The 23,299-nt window shown below is 48.3% G+C and overlaps 1 protein-coding gene across 1 annotated transcript in view; it reads left to right on the forward strand.

Annotated features, from left to right (window-relative positions):
• The first annotated feature begins 4 nt into the window (after window positions 1-4).
• LOC138847470 (kinesin-like protein KIF2C) overlaps window positions 5-23,299 on the forward strand; it is a 68,887-nt gene continuing 45,592 nt past the window's right edge. Inside the window, exons 1-2 of the mRNA XM_070066294.1 lie at window positions 5-20; window positions 1,719-1,927. Coding sequence (XP_069922395.1) covers window positions 5-20; window positions 1,719-1,927 — 225 coding nt within the window. The remainder of the gene's footprint in view (window positions 21-1,718; window positions 1,928-23,299) is intronic.

Consider the following 23,299-nt stretch of genomic DNA (forward strand, 5'->3'; position numbering starts at 1 on the left):
AGCCATGACTGTGCGCCTGGGTACAGCTGGCGGCCGTAGAGCCAGCGGCTGGGGCCTCAGGCGGCCATTTGGCCGTGGCTCAGGGTGATGCCCAGCTCTGCCACTAGCAGGGCGACACGGGGCCAGCCCCTCCCTCTGGAGCCTCAGCTCTGAGCCCCTCATTGGGCTGGGGTGCTGAGACCTCCACCGTGAAGGAGGCCACTGGCCCAGCCCCGCTCGGGGGCCTGCCACCCTGAAGTCAGAATCTGCTGAGTTTTTAGGCGGCGTGTTTCTATCCACGAGTTCTTGCTACACGCCAGTGTTTAAAAGGAAAAAGTGACCTTTCATTTTTTTTTTCTTGAGACTTAAGAGTGAGTAAACTGCATACCACTGATTTTTTAAACAGCAGACTGCACGGCTGTGGAGTGGCACAGGTGTCTGTTCACGCTGTGCGGGCGCAGCGCTGGCTTCTGAGGCGGTGCCCGCGGTGAGACCTGCAGCCGCCCGCACGCAGCCAGAGCCGTGGGTGCCCGGCCTGTTTCTACCTTCTGTTGAACCACTTTGATTTGGGGAGAGAAAAGAATAGATATTCGAGAGGCAGAGTTACAGAGAGTCAGAGAGAGAGAGAGAGAGAGAGAGAGAGAGAGAGAGGTCTTCCATCCACTGGTTCATTCCCCAGATGGCCACTATAGCCGGAGCTGGGCTGATTCGAAGTCAAGAAACAGGAGCTTCTTCCAGGTCCCCACATGGGTGCAGGGGCCCAAGGACTTGGGCCATCCTCCACTGCTTTCTCAGGCCACAGCAGAGAGCTGGATTGGAAGTCGAGCATCAGGGACTCAAACAGGAACCCTACATGGGATGCCGGTGCTGCAGGTGGTGGCCTTACCAGCTACGCCACCAGCGTCATGGAGTAGCGGATAAAGCCATTGCCTGCAGTGCTGGCATCCCTTATGGGCTCCAATTCAAGTCCCAGCTGCTCTACTTCTGATCCAGCTCTCTGCTGTGGCCTGGGAAAACAGCAGAAGATGGCCCAAGTGCTTGGGACCCTGCACCCGCATGGGAGACCCAGAAGAAGCTCCTGGCTCCTGGCTTTGGATCTGCATAACTCCAGCCACTGCAGTCATTTGGGGAGTGAACCAGCAGATGGAGTCTCTCTCTCTCTCTCTCTCTCTCTCTCTCTCTGTAACTCTGTCTTTCAAATAAATGAATAAATCTTTAAATAAAAAAAAGTTTTACATCCAGTTATTCTCCTACTGGTACTATATTACGGGCAGGTTTTCTGTGTCACTGAGTAGAGATCTGCTTCATTTTTCTGTTTTTATATTTTAATAAACTTTTTAACTGTAAAGTACACAAATAAGAGTGCAAAGACTACTAAAAGATCAAAGTAAAACCACTCTGGTACCCAGTACCCAGGTCAAGATGTTACACTTTTGTTTCCTTCCTTTCTAGACTAAAATTGCTGTTTTTCTTGCCTTATTTCACTGGCTAGGACCTTAGTATAGTGTTGACTAGAAGTGGAGACCACAGGGTAGGTTTGGGGACAGTAGTTTAAATGCCACTTCAGATGCCTGTATCCCATAATGGAGTGTCTGGGGTTGAGTCCACTTCCAGGTCTAGCTTCCTGCTAATCTGTACCCTCCCAGGCTGCTGCTGATGGCTCAGGCACTTGGGACCCTGCCATCCTCATGGAAGACTTGGATGTTGATGAGTGTGATCTTTTTCGGCCTTTGTTGCAGTGGGAGGATACCAGGAGCTGCTGAATAAGTACTTTGATGCCATCCCCAGTGTCATCAGTGATGGCAACTGGACTGCCAAGCCAGAGTGCTACCTCCCTCGCCCGGATGCTTTCCACATTTTCCGTGATCCCGTCTCTGGGGACATCCCCTGGCCAGGACTCCTCTTCGGTGTCTCTTCCCTCACCTTCTACTTCTGGAGTGCGGATCAGGTAATTAGAGGCCTTGTCACTAAAACCACTGCTCATGGGGTCTGGGGGTGTGCCCGACATTGCAGCCCCCAGCACAGTCTGCAGCTAGAAGGAACTGTGGACCTGTCCACTCCGTGGTCAGATTTCCCCGACCAATTTGTATTTATTGCCCAAATAGCAGTGTAAGAAGTTCCATGGAAATGCGATTTTCAGGGTGGTTGTTTGACACAGTGGTTCTTGGGACATCTGCATCCCGTATTGGAGTGCCTGGGTTTGAGTGTCGGCTCCACTTCTGATCCCAGCTTCCTGCTCACGTGCAGCCTGGGAAGCAGCAGATGAAGGCGCAAGCAGCTGGGCTCCTGCCAGCCACGTGGGAGACCTGGACTGAGTTCCCAGCTCCTGGCTTCAGCCATTGCAAATAACTTAGGGAGTGAATTAGTGGGTGGAAGATCTCCCTCTCTCTCTCTCTCTCTCTCTCTCTCTCTCTCTCTCTGCATTTGTCTCTCTCCCTTTCAAATAAAATGAAAATAAATAAATACAAATTAAACTGTTTCTTCCACAGCCCCATCTACAACATATCAACTCTTGAATTTTTCCTTCCTATTTTGTCTCAAAAAGCACAATTTTGTTGGAAATGAAAAATGGCTATTTTGCTCTGCTTGTAACAGTGATACATTCTTTTAAAATATCATTCTAGTGAAATGTACATCAGAAGAATGATGATGAGGCATCTATGTGACCAGTACCCTAGTTAAGAACCAGCACATAGGGGCTGGCGCCGTGGCGCAGTAGGTTAATCCTCCACCTGGGGCGCCAGGATAACATGAGCACTGGTTCTAGTCCTGGTTGTTCCTCTTCCAGTCCAGCTCTCTGCTGTGGCCTGGGAAGGCAGTGAAGGATGGCACAAGTGCTTCGGCTCCTGCACCTGCGTGGGAGACAAGGAGGAAGCACCTGGCTCCTGGCTTCAGATCGGCATAGCTCTGGCCATTGCGGCTGTTTGGGGAGTGAACCAATGGACAGAACACCTTTCTCTCTCTCTCTGTCTCTCTCTCTCACTGTCTGTAACTCTACTTGTCAAATAAATAAATAAAATCTTTAAAAAACAAAAAAGCAGCAGCACATAGTCATTACCTGAGAATAAAAATGCCACATCCTCACTGGCAGAGTGTCACACTATAAAGAAAAGTTCAAACATAAAATCACCAAAATCCCATAAAAAGTGATACACAGTATCTTAGTGAACCTGCTGCCAGATGCCTTTTAGTGCATAAAGCAAATAGGCATGTATGCATTATTTTACATAACTAGAATTATGCTGCTGCTGTTCTCTGACATCTCTTGGTTTTCTTTTAACTCATAAACATGTTTCAAACATCTTTTCATGTCAGTAAACATCTATAAACATTTTCCTTTTTAGGGATTTTTAAAATTTTTATTGGAGAGGCAGAGACAGACAGATAAAATAAAAAGTGCTCCCATCTATCTGCTGGTTCTCTGCCCATCCCCAGATGCCCACAAATGGCCAGGGCTGGGCCACAGAGAACTGGGAGGCAGGAACTCAATCCAGGCCTCCCGCATGGGTGATGGGAACCCACCCACTTGAGCCATCACCTGCTGCTCCCAGAGTGCACATGAGCAGGAGTGGGGCTGGGACTCACACCCAGGCACTGCCACATGGGTGCACGTGTCCTGACAGCACCTACCCAGCAGCCTGAGTGTCCACCTCAAGACCTCATTTCAGGATGGTAGCCCCTCTGCTGTGTATGGCTACCAGAACAAAGTCAGCAGTGAGTTCACGGGTGTGATTTCCAGTGTTCACCATCACAGTCCCTGATACTCCATTCTTGGGTGTGATCTCTGTTCCACCTGTCTGACCCCTAGTGACCTTATATGCTTGGTTCTTCTGATAAGTAATGCTTCTTAAATGTCATGTCCTAATTCTTTATCATTTATGTACAGAAATGCAAATTTTTTAAAGATTTACTTATTTATTTGAAAGTGTTACACAGAGAGAGGAGAGGCAGTGAGAGAGAGAGGTCTTCCTTCTGGTGGTTCACTCCCCAATGGCCGCAATGGATGGAGCTGTGCCAATCCGAAGCTGGGACCCAGGAGCTTCTTCTGGGTCTCCCACACAGGTGCAGGGGCCCAAGGTCTTGGGCCATCTTCTACCGCTTTCCCAGGCCATAGCAGAGCGGGATGGGAAGTGGAGCAGCCGGGTTTTGAACTGGCGCCCATATGGGATGCCAGCCCTTCAGGACAGGTCGTTAACCCGCTGCACCACAGTGCCAGGCGCGCAAATTTATATTTCTTCTTTTTCAGCTACCTAGATACTATCATTAATACTAAAAACTTTAGGCCTGTGCCGCGGCTCAAGGCTTATCCTCTGCCTGCGGCACCAGCACCCTGGGTTCTAGTCTCGGTTGGGGCGCCGGATTCTGTCCCAGTTGCTCCTCTTCCAGTCCAGCTCTCTGCTATGGCCCAGGATCGCAGTGCATGGGCCCTGCACCCCATGGGAGACCAGGAGAAGCACCTGGATCCCGGCTTCGGATCAGCGTGGTGCACCGGCTGCAGTGTGCCAGCTTCAGCGGCCATTGTGGGGTGAACCAACGGAAAAGGAAGACCTTTCTCTCTGTTTCTCTCTCTCTCACTGTTCACTCTGCCTTTCAAAAAAAAAGAAAAAATATTAAAAACTTTATATAAATTTTAATTTACGTAGTATATCATCTATGAATAATAAAAAGCTGAATCTTTGTTTCTCTCCTTGAGCCTTTAGCTTCTTTGTCTTTTCTCACAGTGCCAGCTTGGATGTCCACATGTAACAATATTATCTGTAGTCAGAGATGTCAGTACTCCCTCTGGAAGCAACCATGACAGAAAAGTCAGAGCCCTCCAGAATCCAAGCGGTGCAACTAACAGGCTAGGTTATATGGTGATATCAATTTGTGTATCTTAGTTGTATAAAATTTTCTATACCAAGCAAACGAAATATTAACATTCTTTTCAAGCATATTTACATTTAAAAATTGGCCATAATTAGGTTATAAAAGAGGTTTTAGATTACTAATCAGTGGATAGATATCAAACACTGTGTTCAGACTAATGAAAATTAGAAAGTAAAAGCTAAAGAACAGTTTCTAAAATCGCTTGAATCTGAAAATTAAGTAGCATGTTATTAAGTAGCTTGTGGACTGGAAAGTAAAAAAATCACATTTAGAACTGAATGGCAATGAAAACACTGCACGCCAACTTTTTTTTTAAAAAAAGATTTGTTTATTTGAAAGTCAGAGCTACATAAGAGGGGGGGGGGAGAGAGAGAGAGAGAGAGAGAGAGAGAGAGAGAGAGAGAGAGGTCTTCCATCCTCTGGTTCACTCTCCAATTGGCCACAGCGGCCAGAGCTGCACTGATCTGAGGCCAGGATCCAGGAGCTTTTTCCAGGACTCCCACGTGTGTGCAGGGGCCCAAGAACTTTTGCCATCTTCTACTGCTTTCCCAGGCCACAGCAGAGAACTGGATTTGATGTAGAGCAGCCGGGACTCAAACCAGCACCCATATGGGATGCTGGCACCACGAGCGGCGGCTTTATGGGCTACACCGCAGGACCGGCCCTTTGATACATTTCTAAACTTATCTTCAATGCATAAATTCCTGGGAAATTATGTATTGGCATTTTGGGCAAAAGAAGAAATTTTGTATGCAAAAATAAAGCAATCAATGACTAGAAATAGTAATCAAAAACATCTCTCCCAAAGCTCTAAGCCAGATAGCTTTGCTAATAACGTCTACTAAATGTCTAATATTTTACAAGGTGTTCCAGAAAATAAATAAAAGCAAAAACTGCCCATATCATTTCGTGATTCCGGGGTAATCTTGATTCCAAAGCTGTGAGGAAAATACAAGACAGCAAGCCCGGGGGAAACCTCCTGTCGCAGGGATCTCACAGTCTCTCAGCCTGGGTGCACTGAACAGGGAGTCGCCTGCACCGAGGTAGCCGCAGCCCCGCACGGGCCGTGCAAGCAGAGGCACTGGTGAGCGGACTGCAGCCCACCGCCAGGATCTGGCAAGGGTCCAGCCCAAAAGGCAAGGCCAACTGAGCCTGGGAGGACAGAGGTCAGGTGGGGAGGGTGCCTGCCGAGCCCAGGTGCAGGGAACCTGGGGGAGAGATGGGGATCTGCCTGCCGGGGCTCCCCGGGCAGGCGGGGTCCAGGTCAGGCGGCCTTGCCAGCAGCGGCTCCTCAGGGCGCTCGCGGGCAGGGCCGTCACGGGCGGCGGGGCTGCTCCCTTCTCCCCGGGCGCCGGCTGCAGGCACCCCTGCTGTCAGCGCCGGGCTTCTGGGGCAGCCGGGAGGGGCGGGACACTCGGGCTTCCTGGGCCGGCAGCCGCTGGGTCGCAGGAGCGCCCTCTTCAGGCAGGGAGCTGTGGTGCCGTGCTCCCGCTGCCCCGCATCAGTGCGCAGGCGCAGAGAACAACCCGCGCCACTTCTGGACGCTCAGCAGCCGTGGAGCCGCTTGGGGACCGCCCCCAGGGCTGGCCGCCTTTGCGCTGTCGCCAGCGTTCCTTTCTGATTGGTTGGTGCCTTCCACAGTACCCAATGGAAGTGAACCTCTCAGGAGCCCTCATTTGAATAGCGGGGCTATAAATATGCTGCCCGGGGTTGCGTCAGCCATCTTGTTGTGGTTAAGTTCTGAGGCGGAGGGTGGTCTCCTGCAGGATGTCCAGCGCGCCAGGCTTGACCTTCAGGACCGGAAGATGCTGTGGAGAGGCCCGAGGGAAGAAAGGGCCGGCACAGGGACACGAGGGCTCCAGGTGCCGGGCGGGTCCGCCTCCCGCCTGGAGAACGTCCCTGGTGCCTGGTGCCCGGTGCCGCGCGTCGCGTCGCCATCCCCGCGCTGCCCCTGAGGCCCGGTGAGTCCTGTGGTCAGCGTCTGTGGGGGCGTCGCGGGGTGGGGGTCGTGACCGGAGGCCCGGGACGCTCTCCCGGGGGTGGGAGCCGGGAGGAAGCCTCCAGGACGCTGGGAGTGTGCGTGTCGGGGACTCGGTGCTGCTCGGGGGGCGGCTGGTCTGCTGGGTGTCCTGCTGCGGGTGCTGCCGGGGCAGTGAGTTCCTGAAGTTGGAATAGAGGGAGGAGTTGTGTTTTTTTTGTTTTTTTTTTTTTGTTTTTTTTTTTTTTTTGTCGTTGGTCAGGGTTAAATTCCACGTGAGAATTACGACCTGCGCTGTGTTTTCATTAAGATTGTGTGTGTGTGTGTGTGTGTGTGTGTGGTGTATTGTGTAAGGTTTCCTTGCAAAGCTTCTGTTTGTCATGCTTTGGGCTTATCGTTGGGAAGTATTGGGTGCAGAATCATGTTACCTCTTGTGCGATGGTTTTTAGCGTGACTAGTATTCATATTTAGGGCGTGTTGTTGCGGTGTTGTTGCGGTGTTGGTTTGTATAACTGCCTGGTCTACTGAAGGGCGTCCTGAAACTTGGAGGTCACGTGTTGGGGTTTTGGGTGCCTTCCATCCAGTTGGGCGGGTGTGTAGAATGATGTGAAGGGTGGGTGGTGATAAGGTAGAAATTGTTACTGGGTTTTAGAATGCAGAAGATGGAGTGACTTGAGGTTGAGGAAGTTGGTCTTTGTGGTTGTCCAGCTGTGGTGTCCTAGTGTTGAAACTTGGTTAATGTGGGTGCTGGTGTGGTTGGTTGGTCATCGTTACACTTTTTTTTTTTTTACTTGATTTTTTAAAATTTTTACTTGAAAAATTTTTTTTTTAGTTTATCAATTTTTTTGTTTTTGAGGTAGCATTCTTGGTTCCCATTGTGGTCGAAGGCTTAGTGCTGCACCAAGTGAAGAGTTCAACAAATACAGAGTGAAAAGCCCATAGCTGAGCGGGAGTGTAGGCAAGGGCTGTAAATGGTCATCAGATGAAAAGGTTCTCAAATTCAACCTAAATTTTAAAAGTCACAGAATCATTAAAACTGTAGTAGTGTCTAATTCTCCAGTGTGACAGAGATTGAAACCAAAATTTGTGGGGCCAGTGCTGTGGTAAAGCAGTAAAGCTTCTTCCAAGTCTCCCATGGGAGTGCAGGGTCCCAACTCTTGGGCCATCCTCCACTGCCTTCCCAGGCCACAGCAGAGAGCTGATCGGAAGTTCAGAAGCCAGGACTCGAACCGGCACCCATATGGGATGCCGGCACTGAAAGCCACAGCTTTCACCCACTGCGCTAAGGCGCTGGGCCCTCAAACACTTCTCTATCTTGATTTAGGTGCATATTGTGTATCTATTTTATCTAACCCCTGTAGGTGTTTGAGTTTGCTTTTATATTTTCGTTAGCCTGCTGCAGTTGAACAGGCATTATTCTGAGACATTTTAAAACACAGATTTCAGATTTAAATTGTTAGACAATATAGAGCTAAAAGGAAGAGAGATTGGGCCGGCACCCTGGCTCACTTGGTTAATCCTCTGCCTGTGGCACCAGCATCCCATATGGGTGCTGGGTTCTAGTCCTGGTTACTCCTCTTCCAGTCCAGCTCTCTTCCAATGCAGTGGAAGATGGCCCAAGTGCTTGGGCCCCTGCACCTGCATGGAAGACCAGGAAGAAGCACCTAGCTCCTGGCTTTGGATCGGCACAGTGCCGGCCGTGGCGGCCATTTGGGAAGTGAACCAACGGAAGGAAGACCTTTATGTCTCTCTCTCTCTGTCTATAACTCTACCTGTCAAAAAATTTTTTTTAAAAAAGGAAGATAGATTAATTTTATGAAGCTGAAGATATTAATGCTAAAACTTAGCAACTATAGCATAGAAAAATAATAAAATTAAAGACTAATCTCATTTTTAAATATCAATGCAAAAATGTTAAGGTAGTAGACATGAATCCCAAAATACATTAAAAAATTATAGAGCTGGGCATTGTGGTACAGCATGTTCAATCGTCACTGCTTGGAATGCCCATGGCTGCTATCAGGGTGCCAAATCGAGTCCCAACTGCTCTGTTTCCAATCCAGCTTCCTGCTAGTGCATCCTGGGTGGCGGCGAATGATGGCTCAAGTGCTTGGGCCACTGCCACCCATGTGGAAGACCCATAGGGAGCTTCTGTCTCCTGGCTTTGATCTGGGCCAACTCTGGCTATTGTAGGCACTTGGGGAATGAACCAGTGGAAGGTTTCTCTCTTTTCTCTTCTCTTCTTCTCGCTCTCTTTCTCTCTCTCCCTCCCAAAGTAGATGAAAATAAATAAGCATGTTAAGAAAACACTGCATGGGCCGACATTGTGGCATAGTGAGTTAAGCAGCCCCCTGTGACACCGGCATCCCATATGGGCACTGGTTTGCATCCTTGCTGCTCCACTTCCAATGAAGCTCCCTGCTAATGCGCTCAGAAAAGCAGCAGAGGAGGGCCCAAGTGCTTGGGCCCCTGCAGCCATGTCAGAGACCTGGAAGAAGTGCCTGGCTCCTGGATTCAGCTGGCCCAGCACCAGCTGTTGCAGCCATTTGGGGAGTGAGCCAACAAATGGAAGATTGTGTGTGTGTGTGTGTCTCCCTCTTTTTCTCTCTCTAAATCTGACTTTCAAATACATAAATAAATCGTTAAAAACAGAGAGATGGGGCCAGTGCTGTGACATAGCAGGTAATGTGTGATGATTCTGACTGCTCACCATCTTCACCAATCTTTTTTTTTTTAAGATTGATTTGAGAGGTAGAGTTACAGACAGTGAGAGGGAGATACAGAGAGAAAGGTCTTCCTTCCAGTGGTTCACTCCCCTAATGGCTGCAACAGCTGGAGCCGTGCCAATCTAAAGCCAGGAGCCAAGAGCTTCTTCCGGGTCTCCCATGCGGGTTCAGGGGTCCAAGGACATGGGCCATCTGGTACTGCATTCCCACGCCATAGCAGAGAGCTGGATTGGAAGGGGAGCAGGCAGGTTTCGAGCCGGCACCCATATGGGCTGCAGGAACTTCAAGTCGAGACATTAACCTGCTGTGCCACAGCGCTGGCCCCTTCACCAATATTTTACCATCTTTGAGCTACATCAGCTGACCACATACTGTGTATGTGGACCTATTTTTGGACTCCATTTTTCTGCAGTAATCTGTCCTAATGCTAGCCCTAAAGTGTCTTGATTGCTGTCCCTTTATAGTAAAAGTGTTAAGTAGGCAGTTTTACAGTTTCGATGTGTCTCCTCCAAAATTCAGAGGTTGAAACTTAATGGCCAGTGTGCTGGCTTAAGTAGCAGGCCTTTAACAGGTGGTGAGGCCATTCAGCTTCTCCTCCCATGAATGGGATTAAGGCCCACACGAGGGCAGCATTAGGTTAGGTTCTCTCGCCCTGCCACACTCACCAGCCCATACAGAATCCGTAACTTTGGAACATCTCCATTCACTTGGATCTTCTATAATTTCTCTGCTTTCTAGTTTTCACTGTGTATATTGTGCACCTAAATTCATTGCTACGTATTCTATTCTTGTTGGAATTGTTTTCCTTCTTCTCTACTACAACTATAATCTCCCTCGAAGCCCTGCTTTAGCTGCCTCTTGGAAATTTTGATATATTGTGTTTTCATTTATATTCAGTTCAAAACATTTTCTTATTTGCTTGTGTTTTCTTTGATCCATGGGTTACTTGCAAGTGTGCTGTTTGATTTCCAAGTATTTGGGATTTTGCTTACTCTCTTGTTATTGATTTCTCACTTCCTTTCTCTGTGATCTAAACATATCCGCTGTCAGATTTGTCTTGAAATTGATGATACTTCTGTATTCATACGAATTTTTGTCTCCCTCTTCCAGAGTGTATTTGTGTATTTCCGTTGTGTACACACATTCAAGTATTCAGTGTCTTCTATATGAAAGAAGGATATTAAAATCTTCCGTTACAGGTTGGGTGTTTAGCCTAGCACGTCCCATATTGGAGTACCGGAGTCTGATAGCTGGTTTCAGCTGAGGACTGCAGCTTCCCGCTGGTGCCTTCCCTGGGAGGCAGCAGTAAGGGCTCAAGAAGCTGGGCTCCTGCACCCTCATGGGAGAGAGACCTGGATGGAGCTCCTGGCTCCAGTCTTCATCCTTGGCCCAGCCCTGGCTGTTGTGGGCATTTGGAGAGTGTGAACCAGTGGGTGAAAGCTCTGTTTCTCTTTCTCTCTCCACACCACCCAACATACATTTTTTAAATTGAACCATCAGTTACGATTTTGTAGTTGTCCTTCCCTCCTTCCCCGTAATACTTTTTGTTGCTTCATAAGTGTTGGAGTTCCGGTATAAGGCACTTACACATTTATGCTTATTATGGCTTCTTGAGGAATTAACCCATCAGTCATGGTGCAGTGTCCCCTTGTGTAAATCTCTGAGTGTGCCCCTTCCCTTGACGTTTGCATTGTTATTACTTTAGCCCACACCAGCTTTCTCATGCTTAGAATTTGTCACATCTTTAATCTCTGCATGTATTTGAAGTGAATCCCCTTGTAGAGCAAATATAGTTGGATCTTGATTTTTTTAATCTAGTCTGACAGTTACTGCCTTTTAATTTGAATGCTTAGTTCATTTACATTTTCTAAAGATTTCTTTATTTTAAAGGCAGGGAGAGAGAGAGAAAGAAAGAGAGAGAAAGAGAAAGAGAAAGGAGAGAGAGAAATCTTCCATGTACTGATTCACTCCCCATGACTTTAGCTGTAGCAGGTCCGGGGCCAGGCTGAAGCCAGGAGCCAGGAGCTTTTCTGGGTCTCCCAGATAGATCCAGGGGCCAAGCATTGGGGCCATCCTCTGTTGCTTTCCCAGGCCATTAGTAGGGAGCTGGAGCAGAAGTGCAGCAGCCAGAACTCAAACCAGTGCCCATAAGGATACCAGTGTTGGAAGCAGCAGCTCATCCCACTATGCCACAGCACCAGCCCCAGGCCATTTACATTTAACAGCATCATCAGTGTGGCTAGAAATAAAATTTAATATTCTATTTTAATTCCTTTTTGTTCTGGAAATTCTTATATATGTTCTTAACCTATTGTCGCTCCCCCTCTTCGTGGAGGAACGACACAGGACCCTGAGTTGTTCTTTTGCCTGCTAGGCCCTTCCCGGGTTTGTTGCTGGTTCTTCCTGGGTTGGCTGCCATCCCTCCACCTCCGTGGAGGGGCGGGCCCCCCTGCCACTTTCCCCACTTCCGCGGGGGAGCGGCACACCGCCGGCCGGCTCTCGGGGGCTGCTCAGGTGTTCCTTCAGATAGATGTTCCTGGTGCATGTTGTCTCTCTCCTCCTTTATAGTCCTCTCCACCAATCCCAACTCTGCTACCCACACGCCGAGCACGCTGCTCTCCTCCAATCAGGAGCAGGATCAGCTCCTGCAGGTTATTGGTCGAACTGGAGGCAGTTGCGTAGAAGCTGTTTACTCCTCTCCCAGCACCATATTGTGGGAGAGCAGATGCATAGAATAAGTCTTAATTCCAGTAACTTAGTCTAGCCCGAGTTGCTCCCCACACCTATCACAACCTACTTCCAATTACTATTGAGCCACTTTATGTAATAAGAAGTCCTTTGACACATTTTCTCCTTCCATCGCTTTGATTATATTTTTTTAAGATTTTTTAAATTTATTTGAGAGGTAGAATTACATACAATGAGAGGGAGAGACAGAGAGAAAGGTCTTCCTTCCACTGGTTCACTCCCCAAATGGCCACAATGGCCAGATCTGCACGATCCGAAGCCAGGAGCCTGGAGCTTCTTCAAGGTCTCCCATGCGGGTGCAGGGCCCCAAGCACTTGGGCCATCATCCACTACTTTCCCAAGCCACAGCAGATGGCTGGATGGGAAGAGGAGCAGCTGGGACTCGAACTGGTGACCACATGGGATGCCGACGCCGCAGGCAGAGGATTAACCTACTGTGCCATGGCGCTGGCCCCAGATTATTTTTGTCATATTTTACATCTGTATACATTGGAGACTCCTACACATAGTCATATAATTTTTTTGCTTTATTGCCTTTTATAAAAATTTTTTTTGAGAGAGAGAAAGTGCTCCCCACCAAGGGTTCACTCAACGAATGCCTACAGCGGCCCAGGCTGGGTCAGGGCCAACACCAGGAGCTGGGAACACAATTGACATCTCCCATATGTGTGGCAGGAGTCCACACCTGAGCCGTCCCTGCTGCCTCCCAGAGTCTGCATCGTGAGGTGCTAGAGCCAGGAGCCCAAGCTGGGTGTCAGACCCAGGCATTTTAATACAAGATGTGAGCAGCTTAATTGGTGTCTTATTTGCTAGCCAAATCTTGCCCCTTATTGACTTTAATGAAATTAAGATACGAGATAGGTGTTTGGCCTAGTAGTTACAATGCTGTTTGGGACACTCATATCACATATCAGAATACCTGGGTTCAGACCCTGGCTCCACTCCTAATTTCAGTTTTCAGCTAATGCACACTCTGGCAGCCAGTAAGTGCTAGCTCAAGTAGCTGGGTCCCTGCCACTCCCATGGGAGACCCAAAGTGAATTCCTGACTCCCAGCTTGGGCCTGGCCCAGCCTCAGCTGTTGCAGGCATGTGGGGTATAAATCAGCAGATGGGAGCTCTCTGTCTCTTTCTCTCTCTGTCTCTAATTCTGTCTCTGTGTGTGTGTGTGTGAGTGTGTGTGTATCTCTGCCTCTCAGACAAATAAAATAGTATTTCTTTAAAAATGAAAAACTGGGGCTGGTGCTGTGGTGCAGTAGGCTAGACCTCCACCTGTGGCACGGGCATCCCATATGGAAGCCGGTTCTACTCCCAGCTGCTCCTCTTCCTATCCAGCTCTCTGCTATGGCCTGGGAAAGCCATAGAAGTTGGCCCAAAGGCTTGGGCCCCTGCACCCACATAGGAGACCCATGAGAATACCTGGTTCCTGGCTTAAGATTGGCCCAGATCCACTGGCCAGAGTTCTGGATTGACTTTTTCTTTTTTTTTTATTAATATTTATTTGAGAGTTACAGGGAGACATAGAGAGAGAGAGAGAGAGAGAGAGGTCTTCCATCCACTGGTTCACTCCCCAGATGCCCTAACTGCTGGAGCTGTGCTGATCCGGGACAACGAGCCATGAGCCAGGAGCTTCTGGGTCTCCCACGTGGGTGCAGGGGCCCAAGGACTTGGGCCATCTTCTACTGCTTTCCCAGGCCATAGCAGAGACCTGGATTGGAAGAGGAGCAGCTGGGACTCGAACCAGCGCCGATGCTTCAGGCCAGGGCGTTAACCCACTGTGCCACAGTGCCGGCTGCACAGATTGACTGTTTTTCTATTACTAGTTTTGTTTTTAATTTTTTAAAATTTATTTATTTGAGAGTCAGAGTTACAGACAGAGGGAGAAACAGAAAGGTCTTCCCATCTGCTGGGCTGATCTGAAGCCAGGAGCCAGGAGCTTCTTCTGGGTCTCACACTTGGGTGCAGGGGCCCGAGGACTTGGGTCATCTGCTGCTTTCTGGATCAGAAGAGGAGCAGCTGGGACTTGAACCAGCACCAATAGGGTTTACCAGTGCCACAGACAGAGGCTTACCTACTATGCCACAGTGGTCGGCTTCCTCTTTACCTCTTTTTTTAATTTATTTTTTATTTTTATTTTTTGACTGGCAGAGTGGATAGTGAGAAAGAGAGAGAGACAGAGAGAAAGGTCTTCCTTTTCCGTTGGTTCACCATCCAATGGCCGGTGCGGCCAGCGCACCGCGCTGATCCAAAGGCAGGAGCCAGGTGCTTCCTCCTGGTCTCCCATGGGGTGCAGGGCCCAAGCACTTGGGCCATCCTCCACTGCACTGCCGGGCCACAGCAGAGAGCTGGACTGGAAGAGGAGCAACCGGGACAGAATCCGGCGCCCCAACCAGGACTAGAACCCGGGGTCCTGGCATCGTAGGTGGAGGATTAGCCTAGTGAGCCACAGCGCTGGCCTCTTTCCCTCTTTTTTTTAAGATTTCTTTATTTTATTTTAAAGGCAGAGTTACAGAGAAGTGGGGGGAGGGGTCTTCCATCTGATGATTCCCTCCCCAGATAGCCACAATGGCCGTAGTTGGGCCGATCCGAAGCCAGGAGCCAGGAGTTTCTTCGGGTCTCCCACGTGGGTGCAGGGTCCCAAGGACTTGGGCCATCTTCTACTGCTTCCCCCGGCCATTGCAGAGAGCTGGATCGGAAGTGGAGAGGCAGGCCTAGAACCGGCGTCCTGATGAGATGCCGGCACTGCAGGCTGTGGCTTTACTCACTACTCCACAGTGGCAGCCCCCACTAGTTTAAGATGCTAGTTTATTCTCTTCTACCCTCTTGTTTGTGATAGAAATTAGCCATGATTTTGTTGCTTTGGTTTTCAAGATTTTCTCTCTCTTTTTTTTTTTTTTTAAGATTTTTATTTATTTATTTGAGAGGTAGAGTTACACACAGAGAGATAGGTCAGGTGGGGGAGGGTGCCTGCTGAGCCCGAGTCCCGGGAACCTGGGGGAGAGATGGGGACCTGCCTGCCGGGGCTCCCCGGGCAGGCGGGGTCCGGGTCAGCAGCGGCTCCTCAGGGCGCTCGCGGGCAGGGCCGTCACGGGCAGCCGGGGCTGCTCCCTTCTCCCCGGGCGCCGGCTGCAGGCACCGCTGCTGTCATCACCGGGCTTCTGGGGCAGCCGGGAGGGGCGGGACACTTGGGCTTCCTGGGCCGGCAGCCGCTGGGTCGCAGGAGCGCCCTCTTCAGGCAGGGAGCTGTGGTGCCGTGCTCCCGCTGCCCCGCATCAGTGCGCAGGCGCAGAGAACAACCCGCGCCACCTCAGGATGCTCAGCAACCATGGAGCGGCTCCAGGACGGCCCCCAGGGCTGGCAGCCTTTGCGCTGTCGCCAGCGTTCCTTTCTGATTGGTTGGTTGGTGCCTTCCACGGTACCCAATGGAAGTGAACCTCTCAGGAGCCCTCATTTGAATAGCACGCCTGGGGCTGCTGTGTTGTTCCTGCGGTTATGTTCTGAGATGGAGGGTTGTCACCTGCAGGGTGTCCAGCGCGCCAGGCTTGACCTTCAGGACAAGAAGATGCTGTGGAGAGGGCCGGCGCCGCGGCTCAATAGACTAATCCTCCACCTTGCGGCGCCCGCACACGGGGTTCTAGTCCCGGTCGGGGCGCCGGATTCTGTCCCGGTTGCCCCTCTTCCAGGCCAGCTCTCTGCTGTGGCCCGGGAGTGCAGTGGAGGATGGCCCAAGTGCTTGGGCCCTGCACCCCATGGGAGACCAGGAGAAGCACCTGGCTCCTGCCATCGGATCAGCGCGGTGCGCTGGCCGCAGCGGCCAATGGAGGGTGAACCAACGGTAAAGGATAGACCTTTCTCTCTCTCTCACTGTCCACTCTGCCTGTAAAACAAACAAACAAACAAACCGCTGTGGAGAGGCCCGAGGGAAGAAAGGGCCGGCACACGGACACGAGGGCTCCAGGTGCCGGGCGGGTCCGCCTCCCGCCTGGAGAACGTCCCTGGTCCCGGTGCCCGGTGCCGCGCGTCGCGTCGCCATCCCCGCGCTGCCCCTGAGGCCCGGTGAGTCCTGTGGTCAGCGTCTGTGGGGGCGTCGCGGGGTGGGGGTCGTGACCGGAGGCCCGGGACGCTCTCCCGGGGGTGGGAGCCAGGAGGAAGCCTCCAGGACGCTGGGAGTGTGCGTGTCGGGGACTCGGTGCTGCTCGGGGGGCGGCTGGTCTGCTGGGTGTCCTGCTGCGGGTGCTGCCGGGGCGGTGAGGTCCTGAAGTTGGAATAGAGGGAGGATTTTTTTTTTTTGTCATTGGTCAGGGTTAAATTCCACGTGACAATTACTGCCTGCGCTGTGTTTTCATTAAGATTGTGTGTGTGTGTGTGTTGTGTGTGTGTGTGGTGTGTTGTGTAAGGTTTCTTGCAACGCTTCTGTTTCTCATGCTTTGGGCTTATCGTTGGGAAGTATTGGGTGCGGAATCGTGTTACCTCTTGTGCGACGGTTTTTAGCGTGACTAGTATTCATATTTAGGGCGTGTTCTTGCGGTGTTGTTGCGGTGTTGGTTTGTATAACTGCCTTGTCTACTGAAGGGTGTCCTGAAACTTGGGGGTCACATGTTGGGGTTTTGGGTGCCTTCCAGTTGGGCGGGTGTGTAGAATGATGTGAAGGGTGGGTGGTGATAAGGTAGAAATTGTTACTGGGTTTTAGAATGCAGAAGATGGAGTGACTTGAGGTTGAGGAAGTTGGCCTTTGTGGTTGTCCAGCTGTGGTGTCCTAGTGATGAAAGTTGGTTAATGTGGGTGCTGGTGTGGTTGATTGGTCATCGTTACACTTTTTTTTTTTACTTGATTTTTTAAAATTTTTACTTGAAAAATTTTTTTTTTAGTTTATCAATTGTTTTTTTGTTTTTGAGGTAGCATTCTTGGTTCCCATTGTGGTCGAAGGCTTAGTGCTGCACCAAGTGAAGAGTTCAACAAGTACAGAGTGAAAAGCCCGTAGCTGAGCAGGAGTGTAGGCAAGGGCTGTAAATGGTCATCAGATGAAAAGGTTCTCAAATTCAACCTAAATTTTAAAAGTCACAGAATCATTAAAACTGTAGTAGCGTCTAATTCTCCAGTGTGACAAGAGATTGAAACCAAAATTTGTGGGGCCAGTAATGTGGTAAATGGTAAAGCAGGTAAAGCTGTCACCTGCAATGCCAGGATCCCATTTGGGCTGTGGTTTGAGTTCTGACTGCTGCACTTCCAATTTTTGTTCTAAAGTTTAGCACCTGCATGTAGGAGAGAACATGCAGTATTTTTCTGTGTTCAGCTTATTTCACTCAACATGATGTCCTCCCGTTGCAGCCTTTTTTTTTTTTTAATATTCATTTGAAATACAGAGTTGGGGCTGGGGGAGAGAGGCAGACAGACAGACACAGATCTTCTATCTTCTGGTTCACTACCCAATGGCCACAATGCCCAGGACTGGGCTAGTCCAATATCAGGAGCGGGCCCTTCACCTGACTCTCCCATATGAGTGTAGGATCCCAAGCACCTGGGCCATTCTCTGCTGCTTTCCTAGGTGCATTAGCAGGTTGTGGACTGAAAGTGGAGCAACTGGGATCTGAACCGGTACCTATATAGTGTGCTGATGTTGCAGACAGCAACTGCACTGCTCCACTATGCTACAACATTGGTCCAGCTACTCTCTTTGTGCATTTGTCTGATGATGGACACCTTGGGCGATTGGGTATTTTGGCTATTGTGAACACTGTTATAAAGCTGGTGGACACGTCTTTGACACAGTGTGCTCATATTTGTTGGGTATGTACCCAGTTGTGGTATTGCTGGATCATATGGTAGATCTATTTCTGTTTTTTTAAAGAAATATCTATAGTGTTTTCTACAGTGGTTGCTGTAATTTACATTCACACTTAACAGTGTGTAGGAGTTTTCCTTTCTCCATGTCCTTGCCAGCATTTGTTGCTCCTTTGGATAATAGTCATCTGACAGGAGTGAGGTGATATCGTATCATAGTTGTTTTTTTTTTTGGAAAGATTTATTTATTTATTTGAAAGAGTTACAGAGAGGCACAGAGAGAGAGAGAGAGGTCTTCTATCCAATGATTCACTCTCCAGATGGCGATAAAGGTCAGAACTGCGCTGATCTAAAGCCAGGTGCTTCTTCCCGAACTTCCACGCGGGTGCAGGTGCCCAAGGACTTGGACCTTTTGCTGCTGCTTTCCCAGGCCACAGCAGAAAGCTGGATCTGAAGTGGAACATCCAGGAGTTGAACCGGCACCCATATGGGATGCCGGCACCATAGGTGGCGGCTTTAGCAGCTATGGCACAGAGCCGGCCCCTTATGATAGTTTTGGTTTGTTCTCCTGCGAGGCCCACAGCGCTGGGATGATGGAGCGACAGCATTCTTCAAGAAGCACCAGAGACAAGTTTCAGAGAGCTTGTCTGTTTATTAACAATCAATCTCAAGCTTTTAAAGGGCAGGCAGAGGTGTCGTAGCTAATTCAGGGCAACACTAATTCTGTAGGGTAAAGCTGATGTGATATAAGGTAAAGCTGTGCTTCTCCAATCAGCTTGAAAGTCATGTAGCCTTTGTAGACTCCCAGGTGGTCCTGATGGGCCTGGGCCACACCAGGGAGCTGCTTACCTGATTGGCAATTACAAGGCCCTTGAACAGGAAGTGTGGGGGGGGGATGTGCCTGGGGCTCCTGCCACCTGCCAGCAGTCAGGTCATAGGGTCCTTCCTGGGAGGCATGGTGTGCCACACCCTCTTCACCTCCTGCATGGGCTAGGCAGGCAGTCTCCCAGTCAGGCACAGGGTCACACTCCTAATGATATTGAGCATTGTTTTCATATGTTTTTGGCTATTTGTATTTCTTCTTTTAAGAACTATCTATCCAGGTCCTCTGCTCATTCCTTAACTGAAATGGTTATTTTTCTGTTCTTCAGTCTTTCATTGTTATTATCTTTATTGTTACTGAAATTAATGAGGAATTAGATGGCTACTTATGTGGTTAACAGGGGAAATTAGGAAAGAAGAAATATTGTTCACCAAAGATTTTTTTAGAATCTTTATTTGGAAGTGGGAAATATTTGGGAGTCACTTTCTTCAGTTATATTATATACAATAAAAGTGATTTTTTGGCTTGTTGAAATAATGAAATGTGATAGGTAGTGCATAATTGTCGGGAAGAACTGCACATAATTAGAGAACATGAATGCGTGAGAGTAAGATTTGATTTTGGGAATGTTGGTTCATTGTATTGCTGTGGTCCTAAAATGCTTGTGATGGGAGCTGATAGTTTTGTGTAAAATGTTAAGTTATTTGGTAGATGGCTACAGGAGTGATATTGTGGGAGATGGGGAAGCCTGCAGAAAACCCTCCCAATTGCAAGGCATCTGACTGCGTTAATTAGGAACGGGTCATTATAAATAAATTGGATCTGAGAATCAGGGATGTGTCAACAATGCATAGAAAGTGCTGTGAGTGCTGTGGACAGCTGGTCAGGAGGAGGCAATGCGTGTGATTAAGAAGCTTCAGGTGGTGGTTTAGGATGTGTTTGTGGGTTGAATGATTGAGTCTTTAGAGTAGAAGCCATTCAGGAGAGGAATGCCTATTAGTGCAAGGCTATCAATCATAAGAGATGAATTATTTCTGTGTTTCAGATATCCTGTTCATTGTTAAGGTTGTGGGTCTTATCTCTGGAGCTTATAAATAATACAGCTTTGAGGAATGGGTGTTTACATATCTGTAGAAATGATAGGCATGATTGGTTACATGCCAGTGGTAACTATTTTTTAAACTGAAAGGTGTCAATTTTATTCACCTACCACATATATTAACGATTAACTGGAACCACCTGGAAATATGTAGCTACAGGGTGTTCTTGCAGAGTAGTTAGAAATAGAAGCTGTGAAAGCAAGCTGATCTGCGTTAGAATCCTAACTTTCATTTTTCAGCCTCAGGTCTTAAGCTTGGGCGAGGCAGTTAACCACAGAGAATTCTAGAACTGTTAAAGGAACATGACTCCTAAATGTAATTATAGCTGATGTGGGGCTAATGAATGTTAAGACTAGTGTGGCTAAACCAAGAAGGTGTAACAATAAGTGGCCCACTGTAATATTGACTGTTAATTAGATGGCTAAGATTGTGTGTTGAATAAATAGAGTAGTAATACAGGAGTAAGTGGGACTGGTGTGCCCTGAGGGAATAAATGGGCTGTTGATGCTTTTGTTTTATTGCAGAAACAAGTAATTTCTGCTCCAGCTCATGGTGGTATAGCTATTTCTAAATTTATTGATAATAAGGTTGTGGGTGTAAATGATGGAGGTAACAGTGTTGGTAGACTTGTTGAAGCAATGAATATAGTGAGTGAGTAGTATTAGAGGTCCGATTCATCTTTAATGTTGTGTATCGTCTTTAAGAATGAGTTGCATTAGTTATTATTGAATGGAGACTGATTGCTCTATAGGAGGTTGGGGGAGGGGAATAAAATATTAGGGAATAAGATATTGAGAATTACAAGGGCCAATATTGTTGGAGTAATGAAAGGAGCAAATAAGGTTTTGCTTGTTCTAATGGAATTTCATTTTGTGATGATGCAATCACTTTTGGTGTGGACTTAATTGTGGGGAGCAACTCGGAATAGACTGTTACTGAAATTAAGACTTATTCTATACATCTGCTCTCCCACAATATGGCGCTGGGAGAAGAGTAAACAGCTTCTACACAGCTGCCTCCAGTTCAACCAATAAACTATAGGACCTGCTCCTGATTGGAGGAGAGCAGCGTACTCGGCGTGTGGGTAGCAGAGTTGGGATTAGCGGAAGAGGACTATAAAGGAGGAGAGAGACAACATGCACCAGGAACATCTATCTGAAGGAACACCTGTGCAGCCCCCGAGAGAGCCGGCCGGCGGTGTGCCGCTCCCCCGCGGAAGTGGGGAAAGTGGCAGGGGGAACCGCCCTTCCACGGAGGTGGAAGGGTCAGTAGCCACCCCAGGAAGAACCAGCAGCAAACCCGGGGAGGGCCGAGCAGACAAAAGAACAGCGCAGGGTCCTGTGTCGTTCCTCCACGAAGACGGGGAGCAACATAATGTTGCCGTGACTCGGATATGAAGCTTAGGAGGGATAATGGGGCCGTGATTCGGATAGGAAACCTAGGCAGGGTTTAGTGTCGTTCCTCCACGAAGAGGGGGAGCGACACTTAATAGTGTAGGTATATTTGGAGAACTTCAGTTGGAAGAAAATGAATAGTGGTGCCTACAATCTTTGGGATAATAGGGAGAGATCATTTTGATATATCTAATTGTGGCATTTCATTTTGGGGATTGTTCTCAGTCTTTAAAAAAGTTAATGCTAATTAGCTACATAATGATGATATGACAAAGGTATTGATCATTTTTTTTTTTTGGACAGGCAGAGTGGACAGTGAGAGAGAGTCAGAGAGAAAGGTCTTCCTTTTGCCATTGGTTCACCCTCCATTGGCCGCCGCGGCTGGCGTGCTGAGGCCAGCACACCACGCTGATCTGATGGCAGGAGCCAGGTGCTTCTCCTGGTCTCCCATGGGGTGCAGGGCCCAAGCACTTGGGCCATCCTCCACTGCACTGCCGGGCCACAGCAGAGAGCTGGCCTGGAAGAGGGGCAACTGGGATAGAATCTGGCGCCCCAACCGGGACTAGAACCTGGTGTGCTGGCGCCGCAAGGCAGAGGATTAGCCTATTGAGCCGTGGCGCCGGCCATATTGATCAGTTTTCAAAGTGCTTTTATGGTACTGAAGTACAATAGGCATGATGTTGTGGTTGGACCCACAAATTAGGGGATGCTGGGTGTAGTGAATGGGAGGGTTCCTTGATTGAAATATACTGGAATGGCATCTGTTTTTAGGTCTAATAATGGGATGGCTGATGAGTGTAAAACATCCTTGGTTGAAATTAGTATACAGATTGGCATTTCTGTACATAGAACTACTCAGTTAGGGAGGAGTTGTTAATTTTATCTGTTATGCATAGAGCTCATGAGGATGGAAGTGCAAATTAAGATTAGTGTAATAACTGGTGAAATGTTCTTGGCTGTTTCTACTTCTTGGGCATTTATAGTACTTGCATTGTTTACTTTAGTTGCTAATGTATGTGACATAAACTAAAGAATCAACAACCAGTGGAGAATCTTAGTGTGTGAATATGAAATAGAGTAGTTGTTCTGCGATGATTGATGTAGCACCTTAAAGTCCTAGTTGGAATTGGTGTGTCATAAAGAGAAAAATGAATTCAAGCTGGATTAACTTAACTTGGCAAATTTGTATAACATTTTTACTAGCAGGTTTATTGAGAAAGTCACAGTGATATATGGCTGGCTTCCAATCAGTTGTAGGGGGTTTGGTTCCTTCCTTAATTTAGGATTCTACAAAAATAGCTCTTCAAATACATGCTGTGGTATTGGGTACCATGTGAAGTCATTCAGGGTTCATGGTTGAGATCAGGTATGGATGCTTCTCATTTTGAGGCAAAACATTCTTAGGTAACAAAAATTAAGACTAGCATGGCTATTAATAAAATAAAGGAGCCCATTTTTGATATGGTATTTCATTTTGTGTATGCATCAAGATTGTCTTATGCCTATAATCCCAGAAAATGTTTTACAAATACAATTGCAAAGTGAATTTTAGCTCAGGTAGAATTGAGTGTATATTCTGAAAATGATAGGAATCTGAGTGAATCCTCCTTTGATTGCAAATAGAGCTTCTGTTGGAAAGATGCAATAGAGCTGTGCTCCAGCACAGCGTCATGAAGAACAGTATTTAATAGTTGGCTAGCACAATTCCTGTGAACACCTCTGACTGTAAGTAGGAAGATGAAATCCAGCGTTCATAATGTGGTTGGGCTCTTTTGATACCACCTCCATATATGGTTGCTAGTGAAATAAATACTTTTATTTCCGTGGGAGTAGCGATAATTATGGTACTTGTGTGAAATATGCTCTGGAGTTAATGTCTGTTCCTGCTGTAAGTATATGGTGA

The sequence above is a fragment of the Oryctolagus cuniculus genome, chromosome 21 (assembly GCF_964237555.1).
Source record: "Oryctolagus cuniculus chromosome 21, mOryCun1.1, whole genome shotgun sequence".
Taxonomy (NCBI): Eukaryota; Metazoa; Chordata; class Mammalia; order Lagomorpha; family Leporidae; genus Oryctolagus; species Oryctolagus cuniculus.